Source organism: Sinohyriopsis cumingii, chromosome 3, assembly GCF_028554795.1.
Source record: "Sinohyriopsis cumingii isolate HCF-2022 chromosome 3, ASM2855479v2, whole genome shotgun sequence".
NCBI lineage: Eukaryota > Metazoa > Mollusca > Bivalvia > Unionida > Unionidae > Sinohyriopsis > Sinohyriopsis cumingii.
The window spans coordinates 106,479,421-106,500,723 of NC_142963.1; the positions used below are offsets into that span (position 1 = coordinate 106,479,421).

General features: G+C 35.4%; 1 protein-coding gene across 3 annotated transcripts in view; it reads left to right on the forward strand.

Annotated features, from left to right (window-relative positions):
- The first annotated feature begins 3,916 nt into the window (after positions 1-3,916).
- LOC149803481 (zinc finger protein DPF3-like) overlaps positions 3,917-21,303 on the forward strand; it is an 81,437-nt gene continuing 64,050 nt past the window's right edge. For 2 of the 3 annotated variants that reach the window (XM_089953207.1, XM_089953209.1), the window contains exons 1-3: positions 3,917-3,965; positions 9,827-9,990; positions 14,721-14,879. In XM_089953207.1, coding sequence (XP_089809333.1) covers positions 3,925-3,965; positions 9,827-9,990; positions 14,721-14,879 — 364 coding nt within the window. In that variant the 5' untranslated portion in view covers positions 3,917-3,924. The remainder of the gene's footprint in view (positions 3,966-9,826; positions 9,991-14,720; positions 14,880-21,303) is intronic. The other variant, XM_089953208.1, reaches the window with a different exon arrangement.

The following is a 21,303-nucleotide window of genomic DNA, read 5'->3' on the forward strand; positions in this document are numbered from 1 at the left end:
CGTTAGAATCGTCTTATAGAAACACTTGATGAATTTAAAAGGTAAAGAGATTAAAGAATGTTATGGAGTGATTTTATTAAGCGTGCCGTACCTCAATCAGTGATGCAACTACAACCACAACCATAACAACCTCCTAGAGACCCTCAATATATACAAGAACGAGCTAAACAATTTAAGAGGTGGATAGCACAACAACCTAAACTCGAATTTAGCACAAATGAAGAAGTTTATTATGCAAAAAAAAAAACAACAAATAGATAGGTGGTACCAAGAACAAATAAAAAGGTTGTAAGAAGAACAACCTGCTGACCTGCGCCCACACCAAACGGGAAACGATCTAACCATACCAGCAAAATGGAAAACATAAGCACAAACAAAATAGTATCCGTTGGCCAGTATGATCTACCACATTATGCAGCTAAACAACTGTCTCGTTGTTAGAACCAACTACCACACTAAGACATATACTAACCCCCTTTGAGCGATCTTCTATATCACCGACGAAAGACAGAAAAGCCTTATACATTCTCACCAGATAAGGAACTAAGGCAACAACGAAGTCGACAATGAAGATCCAAACCTGCACACCTGGAAGAAAACCAAGGAGAGGGCCTTGTGAATTGTTGGACCCTAACTATCTTACTGATCGATTAGAAATATTTGTAGGATCAGGTCGTACGGGCAACAACGCACCTGACGTTAGTGATGAAGCTACATCGATTTGTCAACGATTGCTCACCAATGACATTATAGACAAGACACATATCGTGTACTGATTCATGAACTTGTTGAAGATATACCTGATATTTACACCGAGATCAGAAACAATTGGGACGGTTCCTGTGGTATGTGAAACATATGCTGCGATGCAACGGGTGTTTGTAAATACAGCATAGAAGTTACCTCGATAATCACCATCTCATCAAAGAAATCAGAATTCAGTCTGACTCTTTTTGCACCTGTGACTGCTGAGAAAGTACGCATACTTGAAATTACACTTACATCGCTGTGAGTGTATTACAACTGGATTAATATTCGATTCGAACCATTTTGTGGTTTCCCCGCAAACAATTCATTTGTGTTTTCAGCAGACACAGGTGCGAACTGGCAAACTATTGAACTTCTCTCTGGTGCGTACGACATAGAATCGGTCAATGAAGAAATTCTGGGAAGAATTGCATTAATAACAACAAATGACTATTAAATTTCCATACGTGCCTATGAGCCCACACTCAGTTCTCTCATTGCAGTAGAATCTCAAACGTATACGGTTGATATTGCACAGTCGTCAGGGTTATATACTGTCTGGGTCGTCAAACGTGGAGCCAGGTAATTTGATATCGATTACGCCCGGTGCACATGTATATATTCCTTGCCATTATAATCGGCTGACACATATTCGTTTTTCCGTTGTGGATCAAGCCGGGTATTTTGCTGATCTGCACAGGAAAATAATAATAATAATAATAATTAAATGGTGCGTGGACGTGTGAAACTCGCTCGTGTTAACGCGAGAAATCTGTGTACGTGACAGACTACGGAACTGAGCTTAGTTACGTTTTTCGTGGATTATTTACGAGCGCACCAATAGCATTCACAGTCTTGCAGCGCGCTGCACCCATTTCTAAACAAGTTTTTCTGTGAGTTGTATTAAAAGTGCCGATGTGGATCGGTTGAAACAACTGGACTCGCAGGCGGCTCGGTCGCTTTGAGATCGATTACGACAATTAGTAAGTAACATGAGCACCATCATTAAAAGCAGTTACGTTACCATCGGCAGAATCAATACCACCTCCAGTTAGTAAAGTAATTAACGAAGCGGCTCAATAACGACTGTCAGATTAAGCGATTGCAAATCTGGCAATTGGGAGTGGGTTTAGACATGAGTGGTAAAACCGTAACGCAGTAGTATTTAAGAAACCCAATCATATATAATAAATTGGAAACCAGAAGGTTTGCTATGGCTCATTTTAAAAGATGTATTTGATGCAACATTTGATATGGAAGCGCCTGTGTTAGTGGATCGAAGCTATCGCAGAAAATGTAAATATTCCAGAGGCTGATATTTTCTATAATTGTATAAGTTGTACCAGTAAAAAAAAAGGGTAGTTCGTTAGAAGTGCGTGTTCCTATTACGCCTGCACGTGATGACGAGACTGGCACGGACTGCATGTCATGCAATTACAATAAATGATTGTAGTGTTAATAGAAAAGCTATGATGGGCCTTCAGTGCTACCGACGTGAACAAATAATCGAAGCGGAACAACACCTGTGGTACGAAATTACCAAGAGAACCACGCTGGTCATGAAATACAAACGCACATGTTTGGTTGTAGATTATGTGTGTGGTCTTTTAGCGGCAGCAACTGTTTGCCCTGGTGTGACTGGAATACCGACATCAATAAATTGTATGTGGACTAGTCGAAACTATTGTCGGGGCTATGTCGATAGTAACCGCGCTGTGTCTCTGGTGGTGCTATCAAATTAATTTCCATGCGACTGCATTCACGAATACGCGTCTATTCCAAATTGCTTGCGGCCACACAAAGCAGTCTGAAAACAATAAGCAAACTGTATTCAGTTGCAATCGAGTATAAAATAATCACACCAGCTGAGTTTCAGACTGTGCTGGCAGAATGGAAAATCACAGACATTTAGAAGCACAAATAAGAAACAGCGCGGATTTACAAAAGCTTAAAGCCGAATTTTTAAATTAAAAAAATCTTCACGCAAAGGACTGGTTTATCGACGAAAATAGCAGTTACTATTGACAGTTGCCTGGGCAGTATGGATCTGTACCAAATCCATAAGTAGTATGGAAGGCTGGGTTTTCCCTTTTTAAAAAAAAAAACTTTGGGGCATTCCATAATACGAGGCTCTACCCTCACCCATGACTGGCTCACGTGTGTGTGGACAAATTTAAAGTGATCAACTTGCAACAGTTACTTATGGGCTAAATATGTCATGGAGTAGAAGAGAGGACGGTTAGAAGGCCAGAAAAGGGGGTAAACAGTGCACGAAAAACCCCACTATCATATTACTCACACAGAAAGTAATTATAAATGATGTTGTGGCAATGGAGGTAAAATGGAGATTATATGAGTCTGCATCATGAATCACACGGTAAAAATCTTCACATTTTTTAATAAGAATTATTTTTAGAAAATTGTAGACTAAATACTTAACTTCTAGATTTAGATAAGATTGTATTGAGTTTAAAAGTGAATTGGTTTACGTGCAATGTTGATCGTGATATTTACAAAACGTGTAATATTTTTGAAGCATTAGTTTTTTGTGCTGGCAAACTATTATTCTGTGAGATTTTGTTTCTTGGAAATCGTCCTCAGTTGTCACCGACTTTATCTGAAATATAAGCAAATTGCTATTTGGATTTATTTTTACCAGACCTGAAAAGGTTCCAGATAAGTAAGGTATGCACATGATTATAAATGACTGAAATGAACTTCAAGTAACTTTACCCGTTAATCAATATGCATTTTTTTCCAAAAATAAATATTGTTTTACTTAAATTTTTGTGCCACTAATGAATCTGAATTTAATGTAAAACAATAACACGCAAGCTGGGAAAATTTTGGCACAAGAAGTTATTTTTTATGTGAAAAATTACAAGCATAGATTGAGACTGTGAGCCTGCCCAGAAGTTTGGGAGATTTGATCGTGATCGTAGTGGAGCATTGCCCAATAAAAAGAACAAATCAGCATGTTATTTCTCATTTTCAACAACAACAACAACAACAATAATAATAATAATAATGATAATAATAATTAGGTTGTAGTACATATAATTATGTATGTTTCGAAGTGACATTAAGCTTAAAAGTTCTAAATCAAAGCTAGCATTCAATTGTTTAAATGACTGCTAAGGGAAATCACTCATATATCTTCGATAAACAAAGCGCAAGATGGCGGCCATAAATTTTAGGCAAGACGTGCTTCTCAAATGGTAAACATTTTGCATGTGTTCAGAATATATTGTTTTAAATGAACGTGGTTATATCGGCATTGAACGCTAAATAACTTTTAGTTTCTGCTTCAAGATGTTTTCTTTATCATATTGTAAATATTGCATACTTGGCGGGTTTGCACAGGTGCTCGACGCGAGCTTGATGTTGAGAAAAACAACAAACAATAATATGAAGGAAAAAAAAATCATACAGAGTGACAAAATTACCTTAGATTACCCCCATGACTCGTTCTGACATAGGACCCGCTCTATCATACTATATAAGAGAGAAGGTACGTAACTTCCAAATGCTTTGTTCCATCCGTGACTCTAGTCCTACAATGTAAGACATAGCAAATGTTTTTGTTTTAGTGCTATGTCTTACTATCCAAATAACGGCCTTGTATAGCGTTTTCCGATGCCGTTGATATCGGAATGAGTAATCAAAGTTTCAGGAACATCTCACACACTTGGCAGCCTATATCGACACTTCCACTAATTTATGTGTAATTAATATACTTACTGTGCTGCCTTTATCCTGGCAGAATGAAAATATGATACTAGCAAATGGACACATTTTCACATTCCATTGACAGACATTTGAATTTGTTGCAATGCGACGGTAGTAGAGGTATGCCAAAGTAATTTCAAGTAGGTTCATGTTGGTGATATGTTTCTTGAACGAAACAAACCATTGCTTACAGTTCCAATAGGCATAATATATTTTTATTCGTTTTGTTAAAGAATAATATTTCAACTTAACCTGATTTCAGCATTCACGGCTTTCATAGCTTTCCAGACAACTGAAATGTAGGCCAATGAAACTTTAAAACAGGTCCATTTCGTTTGAGAATTTGAATTTATTAGAGAAAAGACATCTGAGTAAGTAAAGTCTGACTAAAACATTATGACTTTACTTTGTAGAAAAGCATCATTATTTTAGTTGTCAGTTGTGTGAAATATTTCTGAAAATTTGACTTTAATAGCGATATTAGTCGACATCAAAACAAGCTACACAGCATTGTTAGTTAGGCTGTAAGACCTTGACGCCCACAACATAAATATCAGCGTCAAGGTCTTACAAGTAGGACTAATGTGACTCTTGATTTTCTTCTGCTATTTCCATCTTTAAAGACACATGACCATACTCTATGGCTTGTTTTACTCCTGAGATATTTTTCTATTCATCAAGCCATGCGTTGTACAAAACTAAAGTTACGGGCTCTGAAACATGCGAATTTCGCAAATTTTGTCTGCTGGGACAACTATGAGCTCATGTGACAACCACTGAAAAGAGCTACATATACCATGTTTGCGACTCTACAATACATCCCTTCTTCAATTACAGAACAGTGGTAGATGCAACAGTAAGTTTTTACTTACCATTAACTCGATTCAACTTTAGAAATCCTGTTCCATGGAAGAATTAGACATTGTCTTCTTCACTGCACACATCATAAATAAGCAACTCTCATTTTCAAAACAGGTATACTATACGGCACACACACCAACACCGAAATATGATTGGCTCAAAAGGTTATACTTAAATAACATCCATGCATCAGAGAACCGTTTCACGATGTAGACTATTTGTACCCAGGAAAAAATATTTAATAACATGTATCATGCTAGGAATGATTTGAATGTGTTAAATTAATGAGAGTATACATTAAAATATAACCTTTTGAGCCAGTCATATTTTGTGGGGAGTGTTTTTTTTTTTGGCATGTGTTGTTTTTAATGCAAATTTAGGACACTTTAAAAAAACAAATACATACATACTAAGCAGGCCATACACATACCAGCTTATCACAGGCACTTGATTCTAACAGTGGAACACTAAACACTATCCTGTACTCCCAATTAACAATTGAGTTTTATTTGGGATTAGGTTGTTATTAGTGCTACGCTTTTTGTAGCGTGTTACAATGTTGATTAAATTGGAAAGATAAGTCAGATTTCAGGAATATCTCACATACTTGGCAGCCCATATTGGCGCTTTTCTGTTAATTAAAGTTATAACATTTTAGTCAGACTTTACTGACTGGTGTCTTTTTCCTAATAAATTCAAAATCCAAAGCATGCAAATAGACATGTTTACAGGTTCTCTTCTAATCTTTCTGCTTATAACTTTACTTAAATAGTGTTGTTTCTATTCTTTCTGGTATGTCAGGTTACCCTGCAACAGATCTGGACGTGTGCTGTTCATATTTGATACATGCTTTCTTATACTTGTGTGTTAAATGATCATAGATCGTTAGATGTATATCCATTGCCTTGATAAATCCAACCCTCCCAAGGTAATAAGAAAGTTCAGCTTCTCTTTTGGCTTCTTTTCACCACAAAAGAATTATACAGTCATCATTTTGCCAAGATGGAAATTAGATCACAGTTGTCTCCCTTTTGACAGTGCTAAATAAAACAAATTTGATAGCCCAGCACCTGGGGTCTCTCTTATTTTCAATAGGGCCTGTCCAGTATTCTAAAAGAGGTTCCTGCTGGGCTTGTAAAAAATAATATAAAAAAATTGTCATAGAAAACTTGAAATGCACTTTGAAGAAGATGAGATACCTGCCATAACACAGTGCAGTCTGAGTGAGATACCTGCCATAACACAGTGCAGTCTGAGTGAGATACCTGCCATAACACAGTACAGTCTGAGTGAGATACCTGCCATAACATAGTGCAGTCTGAGTGAGATACCTGCCATAACACAGTGCAGTCTGATTAAAAGCAGACTGCCACTGTTCTATGTGAAGTGGACTGCTCCAGTGACCTAGTGGTTAGAGTATCTGCCTCGGATGCGGTAGCTCGCGAGTTTGAACCTGGAATTGGTCATACCAAAGATTTATAAAAATGGTACTGATAGCTGCCTCGCTAGGCACTCAGCATTAAGAGGTTAGTGTTAGGACTGGTTGGCCTGGTGTCAGGATAATGTGACTGAGTGGGCCGTTGATGCTACATATCTGCGGCATGATGCCCATTGCTAGACATCACTATAAACTGCCACAATGCAAACATCATAATGATATGACTGAAAAATTGTTAAAGCTATGTAAAAAAAATCCAGATCACAAGCACACACTCATACATGAAGTGGAGATGTGATTTTAATCAAATTGTGATATGGCATGTCTTGCTAAAGACAATTTGTACCAGTCTTTTTTCAAGAAAACAAAAATAGAAGAAAAAAAAACAACCACATACAGTACACAGGGGCTTGTATTGTTCCTTACAATTAAACTATCTGTCATACCAATCCTGGTAGCATAATAATTTGTACTATATGTATGACTAACAGTTAAAATGAAAGCAAGGCTACAAGCTACTATGTATCAGCTGTTACATGTAGCATATATAAACAGTAAAGAGCCATGATTGGAGCTGATGTAAAACTATTCTTTGGGCAGTTTAAGCTGTGGTAATTAAACGGCAAAGAGTTCAGGTTATAAACCAGTATTTCACATAGTATTTAACTGGCTGACAATAGCTAGTGAGATGTGTTTGAAGACTGCACTGGGTGTGCCTATTGTCTTAATTTGCATAGTATGCTCAGGAGATGGAACAACCCAATAGGTAAATCAAAGAGCTGCTAGGTGCATATAGGAGAACAAAGGGTGTTATGTATCATTGCTTTGAATGAAACTGTTTAAGTCATATGTTTTATAGGTTTTTTGACAAGTTTGTGAACAGCAGCAATGTTTTTTTGAAGCCAGATTTTGCTGCATATATATAAAATGCAAAGCATGATAATTTAATTTAGAAAAATAGTGTTCAAGTGTGATTCATTTGTAAAGCCAATTTAGGAAGCAAATAGCTAATAGTATCAGCAAAGCCCAACAAAAATAAATTTCAGAACTGGTCAACAGAATTTTACTTTGTGAAACATGCCAGCACAGATTGTATTTTAAAAATAGGGTGTTGGAGAGGCAATGAATTCTTTGTACATACTGCAAACAACATATTGACATATGTCAATGTGGTTCTGACCATGATTGGGCTCAGAGAATCCAGCAAAGAAGTTTGAACATCAGGACAATCCAGTCTCTAGTGAGTGTAGTGATGAACACTAATAACACCTGCATTACCTTCAAACCCTCTAACACATTTGTATTTGAATTGTAGCAATTGCAACGTATGACAAATAATATTAAAAAAGGGAAAATTTTGGGCATATGTACATTGGAATCGGAGCTTGTGGAATTTCAGTCAGGCTTGTGATTTTTTTAAATCACCAGCCCTAGGCACAGGGGCTAGGGGCTTGTTTCATTGCTTACAATTTAAATGTCAGTCATACATTAGTATAAAATAATACAATGGAGGACATTTCTCTCCTTTCTTGTGCGACCTATTTAAGAATCAACACTGCTATTTCAAGCTACATTTCACATCTGTATTGATCCCCAGGATCTCAACTGTACAGGCAGATGTGGACCTCATGTCAGCCACTGGGAATGACATGGCCAGGCTGCCAAACATGCCAGGTTTTTATTAAAACTTATTGTGTCAAAAGTGGATTTGGGCAAATGGAGCTGGCTGAGTCAGGCAACAAACAATTTTATATGCCTTTCATTTGTACAAATTCAGATGCATTCCATTTTGGATTTCATCTTCCCCTAAATTATTCCAGAGAACCATGTTGCAAATATTTGATGACATAGAAGGAGTTGAAAGTATAGTTGATGACATTCTGGTATTGGGTGAAACTATCGAACAGCGTAGTAACATTGGGTTTCATCAGGCATTGCAGATGTCAAAAATGAGCTGTGTCAAGCTGAGCAAAGATAAATCACAAATTGTTTCAAATGAAATCAAGTACAGCGGTAATGTCTCAAGTGACAAAGTTTACAATCAGATCCAGACAAAGTTGAAGCTACATGTGTTACGAAAATTCTAGAACCTGAGGATAAGGGTGAGAATGGTGCAGTTTGGTATCTCATTTGAGTTATGCCAAATCTGTCAACAGAAGGTGCACTCCTGAGATATTCATTTGAATATGTAACAGCTGGCATCAGTCTCTTAATGATCTCTTTTTGATGACGTGGGATCCCATACTTCCAAATCCCAGATCTGAAAACCAGAGCAGTTCATACCCTTTTCCAGAGCTGAAACAGTCTCAGTGCATATTCGTTTCACTTTTCACCCATCTGATTTCCAAAGTTTGCAGCAAGTGAAGGAATCAGAGTGCTGACTGATCCTGATTATGTCCCTTAAGTGGGAAAAATCTAGGATCAATGACCTGCCATATTCAGCAGCAGAGGCACCATCTGCAGTGTTACCAAACTGGTTCAGCTTTTTCCTAAGCCTACATTGTTTAAGCTTTGAGATAGAGGTCAGTGATAACCTTCACTAGTCTTTGTCTCATTGGTGTTTCATCCCAAGCGCTCAGTTCAACATTGTGAGACATGTCAACAGCAAAACAGGCTACAGGACCATTCCAGGTTGTTTAGGAACTTCATAACAACACAAATTACTCTACTTTCACTCAATTTTAGAGGGCAGACTTTTTTCTCTCAACCACTTCCATTTATTATTCATAATATGTGTACAACTTCTCCCCACAGTTACATTCCAGGAAGGGTTTGCTCATTCTCTCCTGCAGTACCTGATGATTCATGGCATTTAGCACATTTAACTTGGTATGTAGACAACCTTTTTGCTTTTTTGTTGCTGACATAACAAGGTTAAAGTCTTAAAGCTTGGGAGGGTTAGCTATTCAGAGGTAGCGTATGTACTCCTAATGTATTATGATTGTGAAAGGTATTACTGAAGAAACATATTTTACTCCCAATTTTTTTTTCTTTCTTCAGATAAATACAATTTTTGTCTACTTCGTCCATAATTTGTATCAATCATTTCAGTACTGGTGGTGAAAAGTTTTATTTGGAGGCAACTGAACATGCTGCTAGCTTTAATACTCGTCTTGGGCTAGAAAGGAAGTTTCGGTTGCCATTTCTGGATTCTCAAACAGGGGTAGCCCAGAACCACACAGACATATGGCATTTATCCAGAGACAAACAACCAGGTGCAGTATTTAACTAAATAGTAAACCAAAATTTAATTCACAGTTTTGGAAATCACAGTGGAAATTTTTCTGGAATGATATATGAAAAAATCAGAGATTGGGTTGGGGCATTTCATCAGTAGTAAAAGTGTCTTTAGATAGTAAGTAATTGATGTGCTTAAAAGGTCACTCAGTACTGGTGATAAGTAAAAAGATCTTTAAATGAACTGTTTCAGTACATAATTCAATAACATTACAAACCCACATTTATGCCCTAGCCCAGTGAGTGCAGACATCTAAAAATCATTGTTGGAAAAGTGAAATTTTAGATAAATAGCCCAATTTTACATAGAAAAAAGCAGAAATTGGCTGTTAAATTTTGATACGAATTTCCCAACATAATTTTGTTGGATTTTTCATTCAAAATTGGAATTGTTACTTTGTTAATGATCACTTGCTTTTCGGACCATGGTATGTAAATTAAAGGAGTGTTTGCTATTTACAGTTTCATCAGTTTTCAATGTTTATAATATTTGTCTCCAATGATCTGTCCATTCATCAATGCATTATCCACACTTTAGTTTCCAAGCAAAACTCAAATCATTTAAGAACTCGAAAACTGTTTATAATGATAAACAAAATTTTCATATGGTATCTCATTTCAATGCAATACATATTGAGTGGTTTAAAATTATGGGGCTTTAAGAGTTATCAGTAGATTTTTGCTTTAAAGGTGCTTATGTCATTGGTGTAACATGTTCGAGGTTGTATAGACTGATGTAATAAACTAACAAATAAAAGTGCAGAATGGAATTATTTGGCAGTGAATCAAACTTGTATTAGTTTGAAGAAGAAAAATCAGAAAAGAGGGTGAATTAATGAAAGAAAATTACTGGTTAATAATGGGTAATGTTTGTTGTTGTTGTAGGGTTTAACACCATTTTTCAGCACATGATTGGCCATACATGGCGGCCAGTATTAATGGTGGAGGAAGAACCCGGAAAATCCCCGGAAAGAACCACCGACCCTCGAGAAGCTACTGGCAAGCTTTCTCACATACCCACATTGGCTGAATCCGAGACTTGAACCTACACAGATAGAGGTGAGATGGCAGTGATCCGTAACGGAGAGCGCTTTAGACCACTCAGCCACTCAGGGCCCGATAATGAGTAATGACTAAAGTTGAATAGCTCTGCCATTATCTGGAAAACTAGATGATCAAACATAATATTTTTGGGAGTAGAACTTGGCAACTAATTGAAATTCTAACACCTACCATCTTTGACATTTGATACACATATAAGACTGAAGGACTGGATGTGCCTTTTGCTATTCACATTTCTATGTTTCCTTATTTTTGTTCACCTAGCTAAAGGCCAGGTGAGCTTATGGTATGGCCTATTGTCTGTCTGTCCATCAACACTTTAAAGGTTTAATTTTTTCACGTCAGTCAGATATGATATTACAACTTATATCATTCAGATTTCAGATGAGTAAGATTTCTGAGTGACAATTATGCGTATTAATGAGGTGATCTTGCATCTGATTGCAGATATTGTGAGCTCTCTAGAGACTAGATTTGTGTTCAGATTTTGACTAGATGTGGTATGTAAGCTTATCTCATCAAGACTGGGTGACTTTGATTTCAGACAGTATCTTGGTATCTGACATCTGATTTGCTCAACCTTTGAACATGTAAAAGGGCATATTTTTAACCAGATTTTGGTCGGATTTGGTATTTTAGCATGTATCATCAAGAAGAGTTTGTGAATGAGATCTATTCTTACGAAGGAGGTGATCCTGCATCTGATTGGCTGAGCTTGTAACACTGTATAGACCATAGATATGAACAGATTTTGATCAGATTTGGTGTGTAGGCTTATATCACTATATCATTGTCATATTAATGACGTGATTAGGCATCTGACTTGGCTGAGCTTGTGATTATGTTAGATTTCAAGTGTGAGCTTGTATCATCAAATTCTCAGTTGTTTTCAGTTATAAGCAGCATCAATGCATATTAATGAGGTGATCTTGCAGCTGATTGGCTGTGCATTTGAACACTGTGGAAATAATATTTATGATCAGATTTGGTATATAAGCTTATATCATCAAGATCTTGGATGAGTTGAATTATGAGTGACATCAGTGTATATTAATGCTGGGATCTTGCATCTATGTGGCAGAGCTTGCATCTGATTTGACAGAGCTTGTGACTACTCCATTATTTTTCATCAGATTTAGATGTAAGCTAGTATCATCAAGATTTTAGTTGGGTTTGATGAACAACATCCACTCATAATAATGAATTGGTCTTGGGGCTGATTGGTTGAGCTTGTGAACACTCTAGAGACCATTTCTGAACAGCTCATGTGGATCTCATTGGTTATGACTCCAGTGTTGGTGCCTGAGAGGAGTAATAACAGACCCCATGCCAACTGCACCGATTAAGTTCCTTTATAAAGTCAGATAAGTGTATGTATATTAAGTAGAGGGTTTTGAACAGTTTCTGAGCTGTGAATCATTGTCTAGTCCTGAGGGGCAGGGAGATGTCCACAGGAGAATGCTGGCTGTAATGGCTGTGGAAATTTGCAGTCACAAACTGATGACATACATGAATGTCAACTACCCATGTGGGCCAAAGGGTTTGTCTTGACTTATCATTGCCACCACACTTCAGCCCAAATGGGTTCGAGTCTCAGGCTCGGCCTATATATGTCTCTGAGAAAGCTTGCCAGTAGCTTCCCACTGGTTGATGGTTTTTACTGGTGTTTTCCTGATTCTTCCTCCACCAGTTATGCTGGCCACCTTGTATAGCCTATCATGTGCTGAAAAATGGCATTATGCCCACAACATTTTCAACATCAACCAACCATTTGGTAAATATCAGGCTCACATTATTAAAATTTTTCCATTTGTCTTTCCATCATCCATTGTTCAATCCATCCATTATCCAATCATTTTAGTTTCCAGAACAAAAGTCCATAACCTTTTAGAAGATCTGTGTGAAATTTGATGCTTTTCAGAACTAGTATAATTGTAGATGAGTCATTTGTTGTTCACATTTCTTTGGTTTTAATATGATAATTATTTTCATTCTTTTGCCTATTCGTCCATCCATCCATTATTTACACTTGTTCTTCGAGAAAAACCTCCAATGATTATACTTTATACACATTATAAACTAGTGGTTGTTACATGCTTTTTGACATTAAGTATTTTTCAGTTTCAATATCTTTTTTATTTTGTCAATTGATCGATCCATTCATACATCTGTCATTCACACTTTTGTTTCAGAAGCAAAACTCATCAGCAGTTTGCTATTGAGGAATGGTTGGCTTCAGTTACCATTTTGGTCAGGTGGGCGATATAGATAGCTCTGTCTATTTGTTCCACTTAAAGTATATGATAATTAATGATACTACATCATGATGAACAAGATCAATATAAGAGGGGTTGTCAAGACAATCATTCAAGTTTTGTTCAGATGTTTGCCATCGATTAACAAAGGTAGTGTAAGAAGGGCAATCTTACATCTACAATCCTCAAATAAAAGGGCTACTAAAGTAGGAGTGGAAGAACATTTTTATCTCTAGTTATGTAACACAGAGGATTATATGGACATCACTGTGTCCATCCATATGCTTGTCTGTCCATAATTTGTTTTTAAAGCTTAACTCTCTAAGACATTAAGTCTGTCAAGCAAACTTGGGCAATATATATATAAGAAAGTTGAGTACATGTGTTTTTTGATTTTTCCATATTCATTGTTTTTAATGGTTGCTATGGAAATGAAGTGTAGTGTAATTGGTGCATAAATTTAGAGTGTTGGATCATAGGTTACAAGTACAGATACCATAAAAATATGCAGGACCCGAGGGTATTTTTAGTCGGAGTATTTACATAAGGAGTGAAATGGGAGAGGCATGTCATCATTAGATTTCTTGTTTTTTAATCACTGCAAATGAGGATGGGTCATATTTAAAGATCTGTTCTTTATGGCTCAAACTTCAAATTTGTTTTTTATAACAGTAATGAAATCCGCAAATATCAGTATATGGCAAATACATGTGTAGAGAATTTAAATATTTTTGTTGTTGAACCTATGTTTGTCAGAAGTGGGATATAACTGTCATGCTTCACCATCATCTTCAACAATTTCATGAGGATTTCTCATTTTATCTGAATATATTTCCCAAACCTAATGATAGATTCTCATCTTGTTTATCTTGAATCGTTATGAAGCTAAAACAATTTCCTTGAATGACTTACCCTTTCCTGTGACCCACCCCTTAGTTTAGTACATTAGTACAGTCATAAAGACTTTGCATGAAGGTTTTGGTTAAATGTTTTCTGTTTGCTTATACTTCCTCAACCCCAGGATGGACTTTCTTTATACTTTGGATGATTTATTATGAAACTGAGACAGTTCTTTGATATATGCAGTCACCCCTTTGACACTGGAGTCAAGGTTTGCTGTCAGAGATAGTTTGATTTTAAGATTTTGTTTAAAGTTTTTACATTTACGTATATTTCCTAAACCACTTGAGGAATTTACTTTATACATTGGATGAATTATTGTGAAGCTAAGGAAATTTATTGTGACACATGTTCTTTTTACCTTATGATTAAAGGTCACGTTTTACAGCAATTCTGTGATTGTGGGTTTGATATCATTGCTATAATGACATTTTATTAATGTACATGTCAGAGTTTTGCCTTTTAAACAAGGATTGTATTAAATGTTTCAGGTAGAGCTCATGGTCAGATATACAGTTATCCAGCTAAGAGATGGAAAAAGAAGAAGCATTTCTTCTTGTTCTCTGAGCTGAGATCAGCCAAGGCACCCGAGATAGAGACTGGGGAAGCAGGTCAGCGCATAACACGGTCATTTTACCGTAAAGACAATGGTGGGTAGATCATGTGTCAAAAGAGATGTGGACGACACCTTTCTTGTTTTTCTATGGATTGGACTTGCACTAATACCCTGAACAAAGATATCCTGATGCACTTTGTTGGTCAGCTTTCACTCACTCACCTTTAAATCACAATCCTGTAATAGTCCATGTGCAACATTGACATTTTTGTCTATTAACATGTCTGGAAAAATTTCATGTGGTTTATTTTTTTTAATTTATTCTGGCAACCTGTCAACAAATCAGAAAAATTAAATCACATTGAAATGGAGTTGGAAAGTTATTCAGTTTAAAAAGAATAATTTTTCAACATCTGAAAATTCCAATAATTTGGAAGTGTATGGTATTCCCATTTACAGTATCTACCCACCAATGCAGAAGAAATATGCAAAATCTTTCAGAATTTGATTTTTGCTTACTGCTTTTAAATGTAGAAGGTTTGCCTTTTTCTTTTCTACATCTGAAACTTGATACCTACTTGGAGTCTGAATAAGCTTCTACAGTTTAAAATCATCCTTGTTAAATAAAAAAAGGTATTGATAGTTACATATCAGATTGTTTTAGCAAATACTAAAATGAATTTTTCTCTTTAATTTTCATAGTGTTTTAGAGTAGAAACTTTTCAACTTAGACTCAAATCACCAGTTTTCAAAATTCTTAACCTTGTTGGCAGTAAGAAAACAAATTTAAAACCAATTGATTATAAAGTTCGAATTGAACTCAAACACACAGATAATATGTGTTTATATAATAAAAAAACGTGATGACAAACCAAAATAATTAAAGATTGGTTGGAAAATTCAAATGACTAAGCATTTTATCATGTTACTCCATAATTATAAACAAACAATTAAAGTTTTCTTCTTGAGAACGTTTTGTTTTGATAATTTTGATTTCAGTATTTTCACTGCATCACAACTCAGAATGTGTTTAAATTAGTAGATCATTTCAGACATATACTGTGTACTTATATTAGTCACAAATCACCAGTGTCAGTCAGCTGATTGGAAATTTTGTATGATAACTTGGTTTACATTGCTAATTTCATAAATTCGGTAATGATTGGAATTTTTGTATGATAACTTGGTTTACATTGCTAATTTCATAAATTCAGTAATGATTGGAATTTTTGTATGATAACTTCATTTACATTGCTAATTTCATAAATTCAGTAACACAAAGCAGGCATGTGAAAATGACATTCTGCATAGAAATTATAGGAAATACCTCCATGCATTTAAAGTCTGTGCATGGTGGTTATGATGAACAGCCCATCCCAGTAACAGTGTGCTCTGAGTTTTCCATTTCTTGTTTCAGACATTTGACTTTTGAGCAAAGTATTCTGAAACAGTCAGCCAATTTAAAACTGCTTTGAGGCAGGTTTTTACAGGTTTTACTGTATTGAGTTTACCCAGAAAAATATTTTCAAAAATACTTCTAAAGGCTTCTTCAGAAGGGTTACTTGTAACATGGGCTTCATGTATATATGGACAGCAATTTGAGATATATACTGAAACATGGATTATGATCAGGACTCTCTTTTGCCAGCCTGTGGTATGAGATCTATGCAGCTTGGTCCAGGTTTGTATTGCTGTGCATTCACCTTCAATTTCATCTTTTACTTATTCCTTTCCAATCTAGACTTGTGGTGATGGATGTACCTTTCTGACTGTCTCATTTTTAAAAAAATCTCGCCTAAATGTATATACACGATTGGAGTCTAGTTGCATTTCAGAGGACAAAAGGAGTACCATTTTTGCAGATCTGTAATGTGAACTGAACTGAGGACAGTGTAGACACATACATGTTATTGCATTATGGTCTTGCAAATCAATGTTTGCTCTGTTTGTTCTACATATAAATAACAAGCTAACAATGTAAACTATAATCGTCTTGTCTATTGTGCAGTATCTTATCTTAATCTATAATATCTGTGGTTGGACATGCATTATACATAGGTAGATACAGTATTTGAGGTGTTTTTCAAAGTTGGTATTCGAGGATGTTATTTCCATTGTTACTAGTGCCCCAGCCTAGGATAACTTGCATTTTGTCCTTTGCGCAAGTTACTTAAGTATGTTTTTTTATCCTCGAAAGCATTTTTTAGGTTTGGAGGGAATTTCCTCTCTCAAGTCACTGATGTGCTGTCATCTCTCAGTTACTAAAAATAGCTGGTATTTCTGATATTAGGCACTTTTCCAAAGTGATGTCTTTTGGCCTTGAAAATTACATAAAGGGACATAACAAAAACATTTTAATTTCAATAGGAAATTATTATATTAAGTTAAAAATGCATGGACTCCCATTTAAACAGAGATGTTAACCCTTACCAGCTTTCAAGTATGTAATTGGTATCTCCCAAAAAGTTCTCTATCTTTCCAATAAAAAGTGTTACTAGAGAGCTCTGGATCAGATTTAATAATTTCTGTTATCTGTTATTTAACACAATATTTATTTTACTCAGATAGATTAAAATGCTTAGACACAGGGGAATCTTATGATTACAGATATCTGTTATTTAACACAATATGTATTTTACTCAGATAGAATAAAATGCTTAGACACAGTGGAATCTTATGATTACAGATATCTGTCAAGTGTTCTTTTATTCTCAGTTGGAATTCCCTTTTAGTATCACCTATGTGTTGTTTGTCACATTGAATATAGGTGAGTAAATATATGACATTATGTGTGGTAAAAGTCATCTTGGTTTTGATTTATATTTTATGTTTGTAAATGTGCTTCTAAAGATTTTAGATTTATCTATTTTTCATGCAGAAACTGCAGTAAATGGTCATGAAATCAAGTATTTCATTTGCAGATGTTTTACTCATTAGGCCTGGATGTCTTCTGGAAAAGTTGGCCCTTATTGGTTGGTTACTAAGTTTATAACCAGTCCCCTGTGCAAATATCTGTTGATCTCTGAAAATCTCTGGTAGAATCAATTTGATAATTGGCCAGAGAGTTTTAATTGCATCTTTGAGAAAATAATTATCATATGTGAATATAGCTGGTAATAATAATAATAATGAGGACTTTGTATAGCACCTAATCTTTAGAAGCTCTAAGCGCTTTACAACATTAGACAACACCTATAACATAAAAAAACATATATATATAATGATATGATTACAAAAAACAAACACCATGCAATTAGAAAACATTAAAAAGACATGCTGAAACTATTTAAGGTATGAAACATTATTAGGTCTTTAAGTTTGTTCTTGCAGTCTAAATAAGTGAGTCTTAAGAGCACTCTTGAATGGGATCACTGTGTCTTTGTGTCTAAGTTCAGTGGGCAATTCATTCCACGTTGCTGGGCCCTGGTATGCAAAAGAATGCTGTCCATATGACTTTGTTTTCATAGTGGGAATAATGAATATATGATTATCAGAAGTGGAGCATAAGTATCTTGCTGGTGTGTACACATGGGTGAGATCGGATAGGTATGTTGGACTAGAGTCCGTCAGTGAAATGTAGCACAGAGACAAAAAATTGTGTTTCATTCTCGATTAAATGGATAGCCAGTGTAGGGTACAGAACAGCAGGGAAGTGTGTTCTGATTGTGGTACGCTAAGTATGATCAGAGCAGCAATGTTTTGAAGTTTCTGGAGTAGATATTGAGATGAACCAGACAGAATTGAGTTACAATAGTCCAGTCTTGAAAGTACTAATGAACACAGAAGTGTTTTAGTGGCATCAACTGAAAGATATTTGTGAATGGAGCTGATGCGTCTCAGCTCAAGATATGCAGCCTTGCATATGTTAATGACATGTTGGTGCAGTGTGAAAGTACTGTCCAGAGTAACACCTAGGTTTCATATTGACTGTGTGAATTTAATGTTGGTGTTGCTGATATTTATTGTTTGAGGTAAAGGATGTGAATGAAAAAGACTTTGTGTTGTGATCAGTGGTACTACACTAGTTTTTGAATTTTTTGTATTGGTTTCAGTAGTTCTGAATAATCTATCCAGCTTGATTTTTCAAAAGTGCCTGTTACAGTCATAGTTGGATAGCCTCTTATTTCATAAAATTGAACTAGATTGGAGGCATCTTTCTCAAAGTCAGACTGTTTTGTAGAGATTTTTCAAAAGAGTTAGTCTCATCATCCAACTTTGGTGTATGATGAAAAAATGTTTCAGTTTGATCCGTCAAAAGAAGTTATCTTGGTCTCTATGAATTGCCATCCAAAAAATACATGTTCCTAATGAAAAAAGTCCAACAGAAAAACCTTTGTAACAACTTGTCCAGATTTGTTCACAGTTTAGAAAAAAATTTGAAATGGTATTTTGGCATCAAGATTTTTCACTTAGCAAAAAAATTACGAGCCTTGAATTAGATGTGGATGCCACAGGTAAAAAGAACAGAAAACCTTTGACTAAATCATTCTCATAAAACTGTGCTTTACTACTTTGGGTCAAAACTGACAGGTTATTCAGGCATCAGGAGTTTCATAAATTAGAGACAATATACCAATTTATCCTTCAATATTGCTGCCTTTGCTAATAATAGGAAAAGTTTCTCAAAAATTGTTTAAGTCAATTCCCACCAAACATGACTTGTGAAATATTTTAGTATCAGTGTCTTTCAGCCCTTTGGCCCAATAATGATGATCTCAGTTACCATTGGCCATGTATGTTATTACATTAGGGTTTGGACCATGATGGGGAGTACTAAGTACCAGACCCTCTTAGGCGCCCTGTATACTTTCTAACAATTTATATTGTTTTGTGTTTAGGCTCTTACAAAAGTAACACAAAAATAGTTAAGACAACAAGCTTTGTAAAAAATTTAACAAATAATTCATTTCCCTTGAAAAACAAGGTAAAAATAAGAAAAATAACTTACAGTTTTACAAATCAAATCCAAAATTAATTCAAGAATTAAAAAAAAGAAGTCCTATTATTAAAAAGTCCTAAATGAATCTTGATTTCAAGACCCAATGAAATCCAAAATGGAAGACGACTAACCTGTGCAGTGCTGCAGTGTCAACAGTCTCTTGTTGAATCACAGAAAACATTATTCCAGTTTTTGGATACTACATAAGTTTCAATAAATGTCTTTGTCCATGAATTGGTTTAGAACATTAGTATTTCCAGGGGAAACAAATTTGAATCCAAATAAATTGAAGAAAGCAAAATAATTAGCCCAAAACTGGCCACAACATAAAACATTTTAACTTCTCAACTGTTAAGGCAAGAATGACAATTCTTTCTCAAAACATTAGTAATAAATCTAACTACAATGCAGAGCAGATTCCCAGATGGAGGCCAAGAGTTCATCCTTCTGGGAAAACCAGATGTTTGTAACAATAAACATATGTTATTTGTTATGTACACCAAGTATGGCCTTGATGCCACTTTATGAATCTTACTCTGATAAAGAATAAATAAATATAAAAAAGGGTTGTTTACTACAACTCTTACTGGTTCTGAATCAAGGTCAGGATTAGATACAAAGTTTCTATTGCTAGTTGTTTACTTTGAAAAATAAAATAGAACTGAACACTATTCCAGTAAATAAAGTTACATTAAAATAGCATGTAATGGAATATTTTAAAAAATGTAAACTAACAAACGAATGATTAAATCAAATATAAATTAAATCAAATATACATAACAATATTGGTTTGGATTTCATACTGAAATGTGGCTGTGACACCTATATTTGTAATGTTTCAACATTTTACTTTATGTAAATGCATGTGTAAAGTACAGTATGATTGAAATGTTTTCCCCTGTGCCCTCCTTGCTGCAGACAGTTGGTCATTTTCAGCTGTTACTCTCTGTACAAGGAAATTGTTGTTGATTTCATGTACATGTAGTTTGATTCAGATATATATGGTGTTGAATGTTTTACAAATGGTCCATCCCTTGGTGATTGTTATCAGTTTTAAAATTATATTTTTTTTTCTAAAATTGCACTCTGTTAAGGATTTTAGTTTATCATTGCCCCTCATGCAGTGCATGGAGATTGATCCTATTAAATTGACCAAAATTTGTTAATCATGGAAACTTACTATCTATACTCACTTATAATTTGAGTTAAACTGCAAACAACAAGATCATGATCTGCCATATCATAATGTGTCTGCAGATCAGGGTGTGTGTTGTTTGTTCTACTTTTTACTTCTGAAAAACTGCACGGGCTCAGATCTGCCAGCGCAATATGTTATGGCAGATCTGGGTCTGTGCGGTTTGAAGTTGCACTCGTCTTATAAGCGAATATATTCAATAATTTATTTCACTCAGTTTTATGTCTTTGCTACAATTAATATATTCTGTTTGTGTTTTCTTCTAAATATACCACTGTGACAAAGCCTTGTTCGTAATAACCTCAGTATAAGGCGGCCTCACTTGATGCTGTGGTTAAACTTTATAGCTCTGATCAACTAGTTTATAATGAGGAAGCACTACTT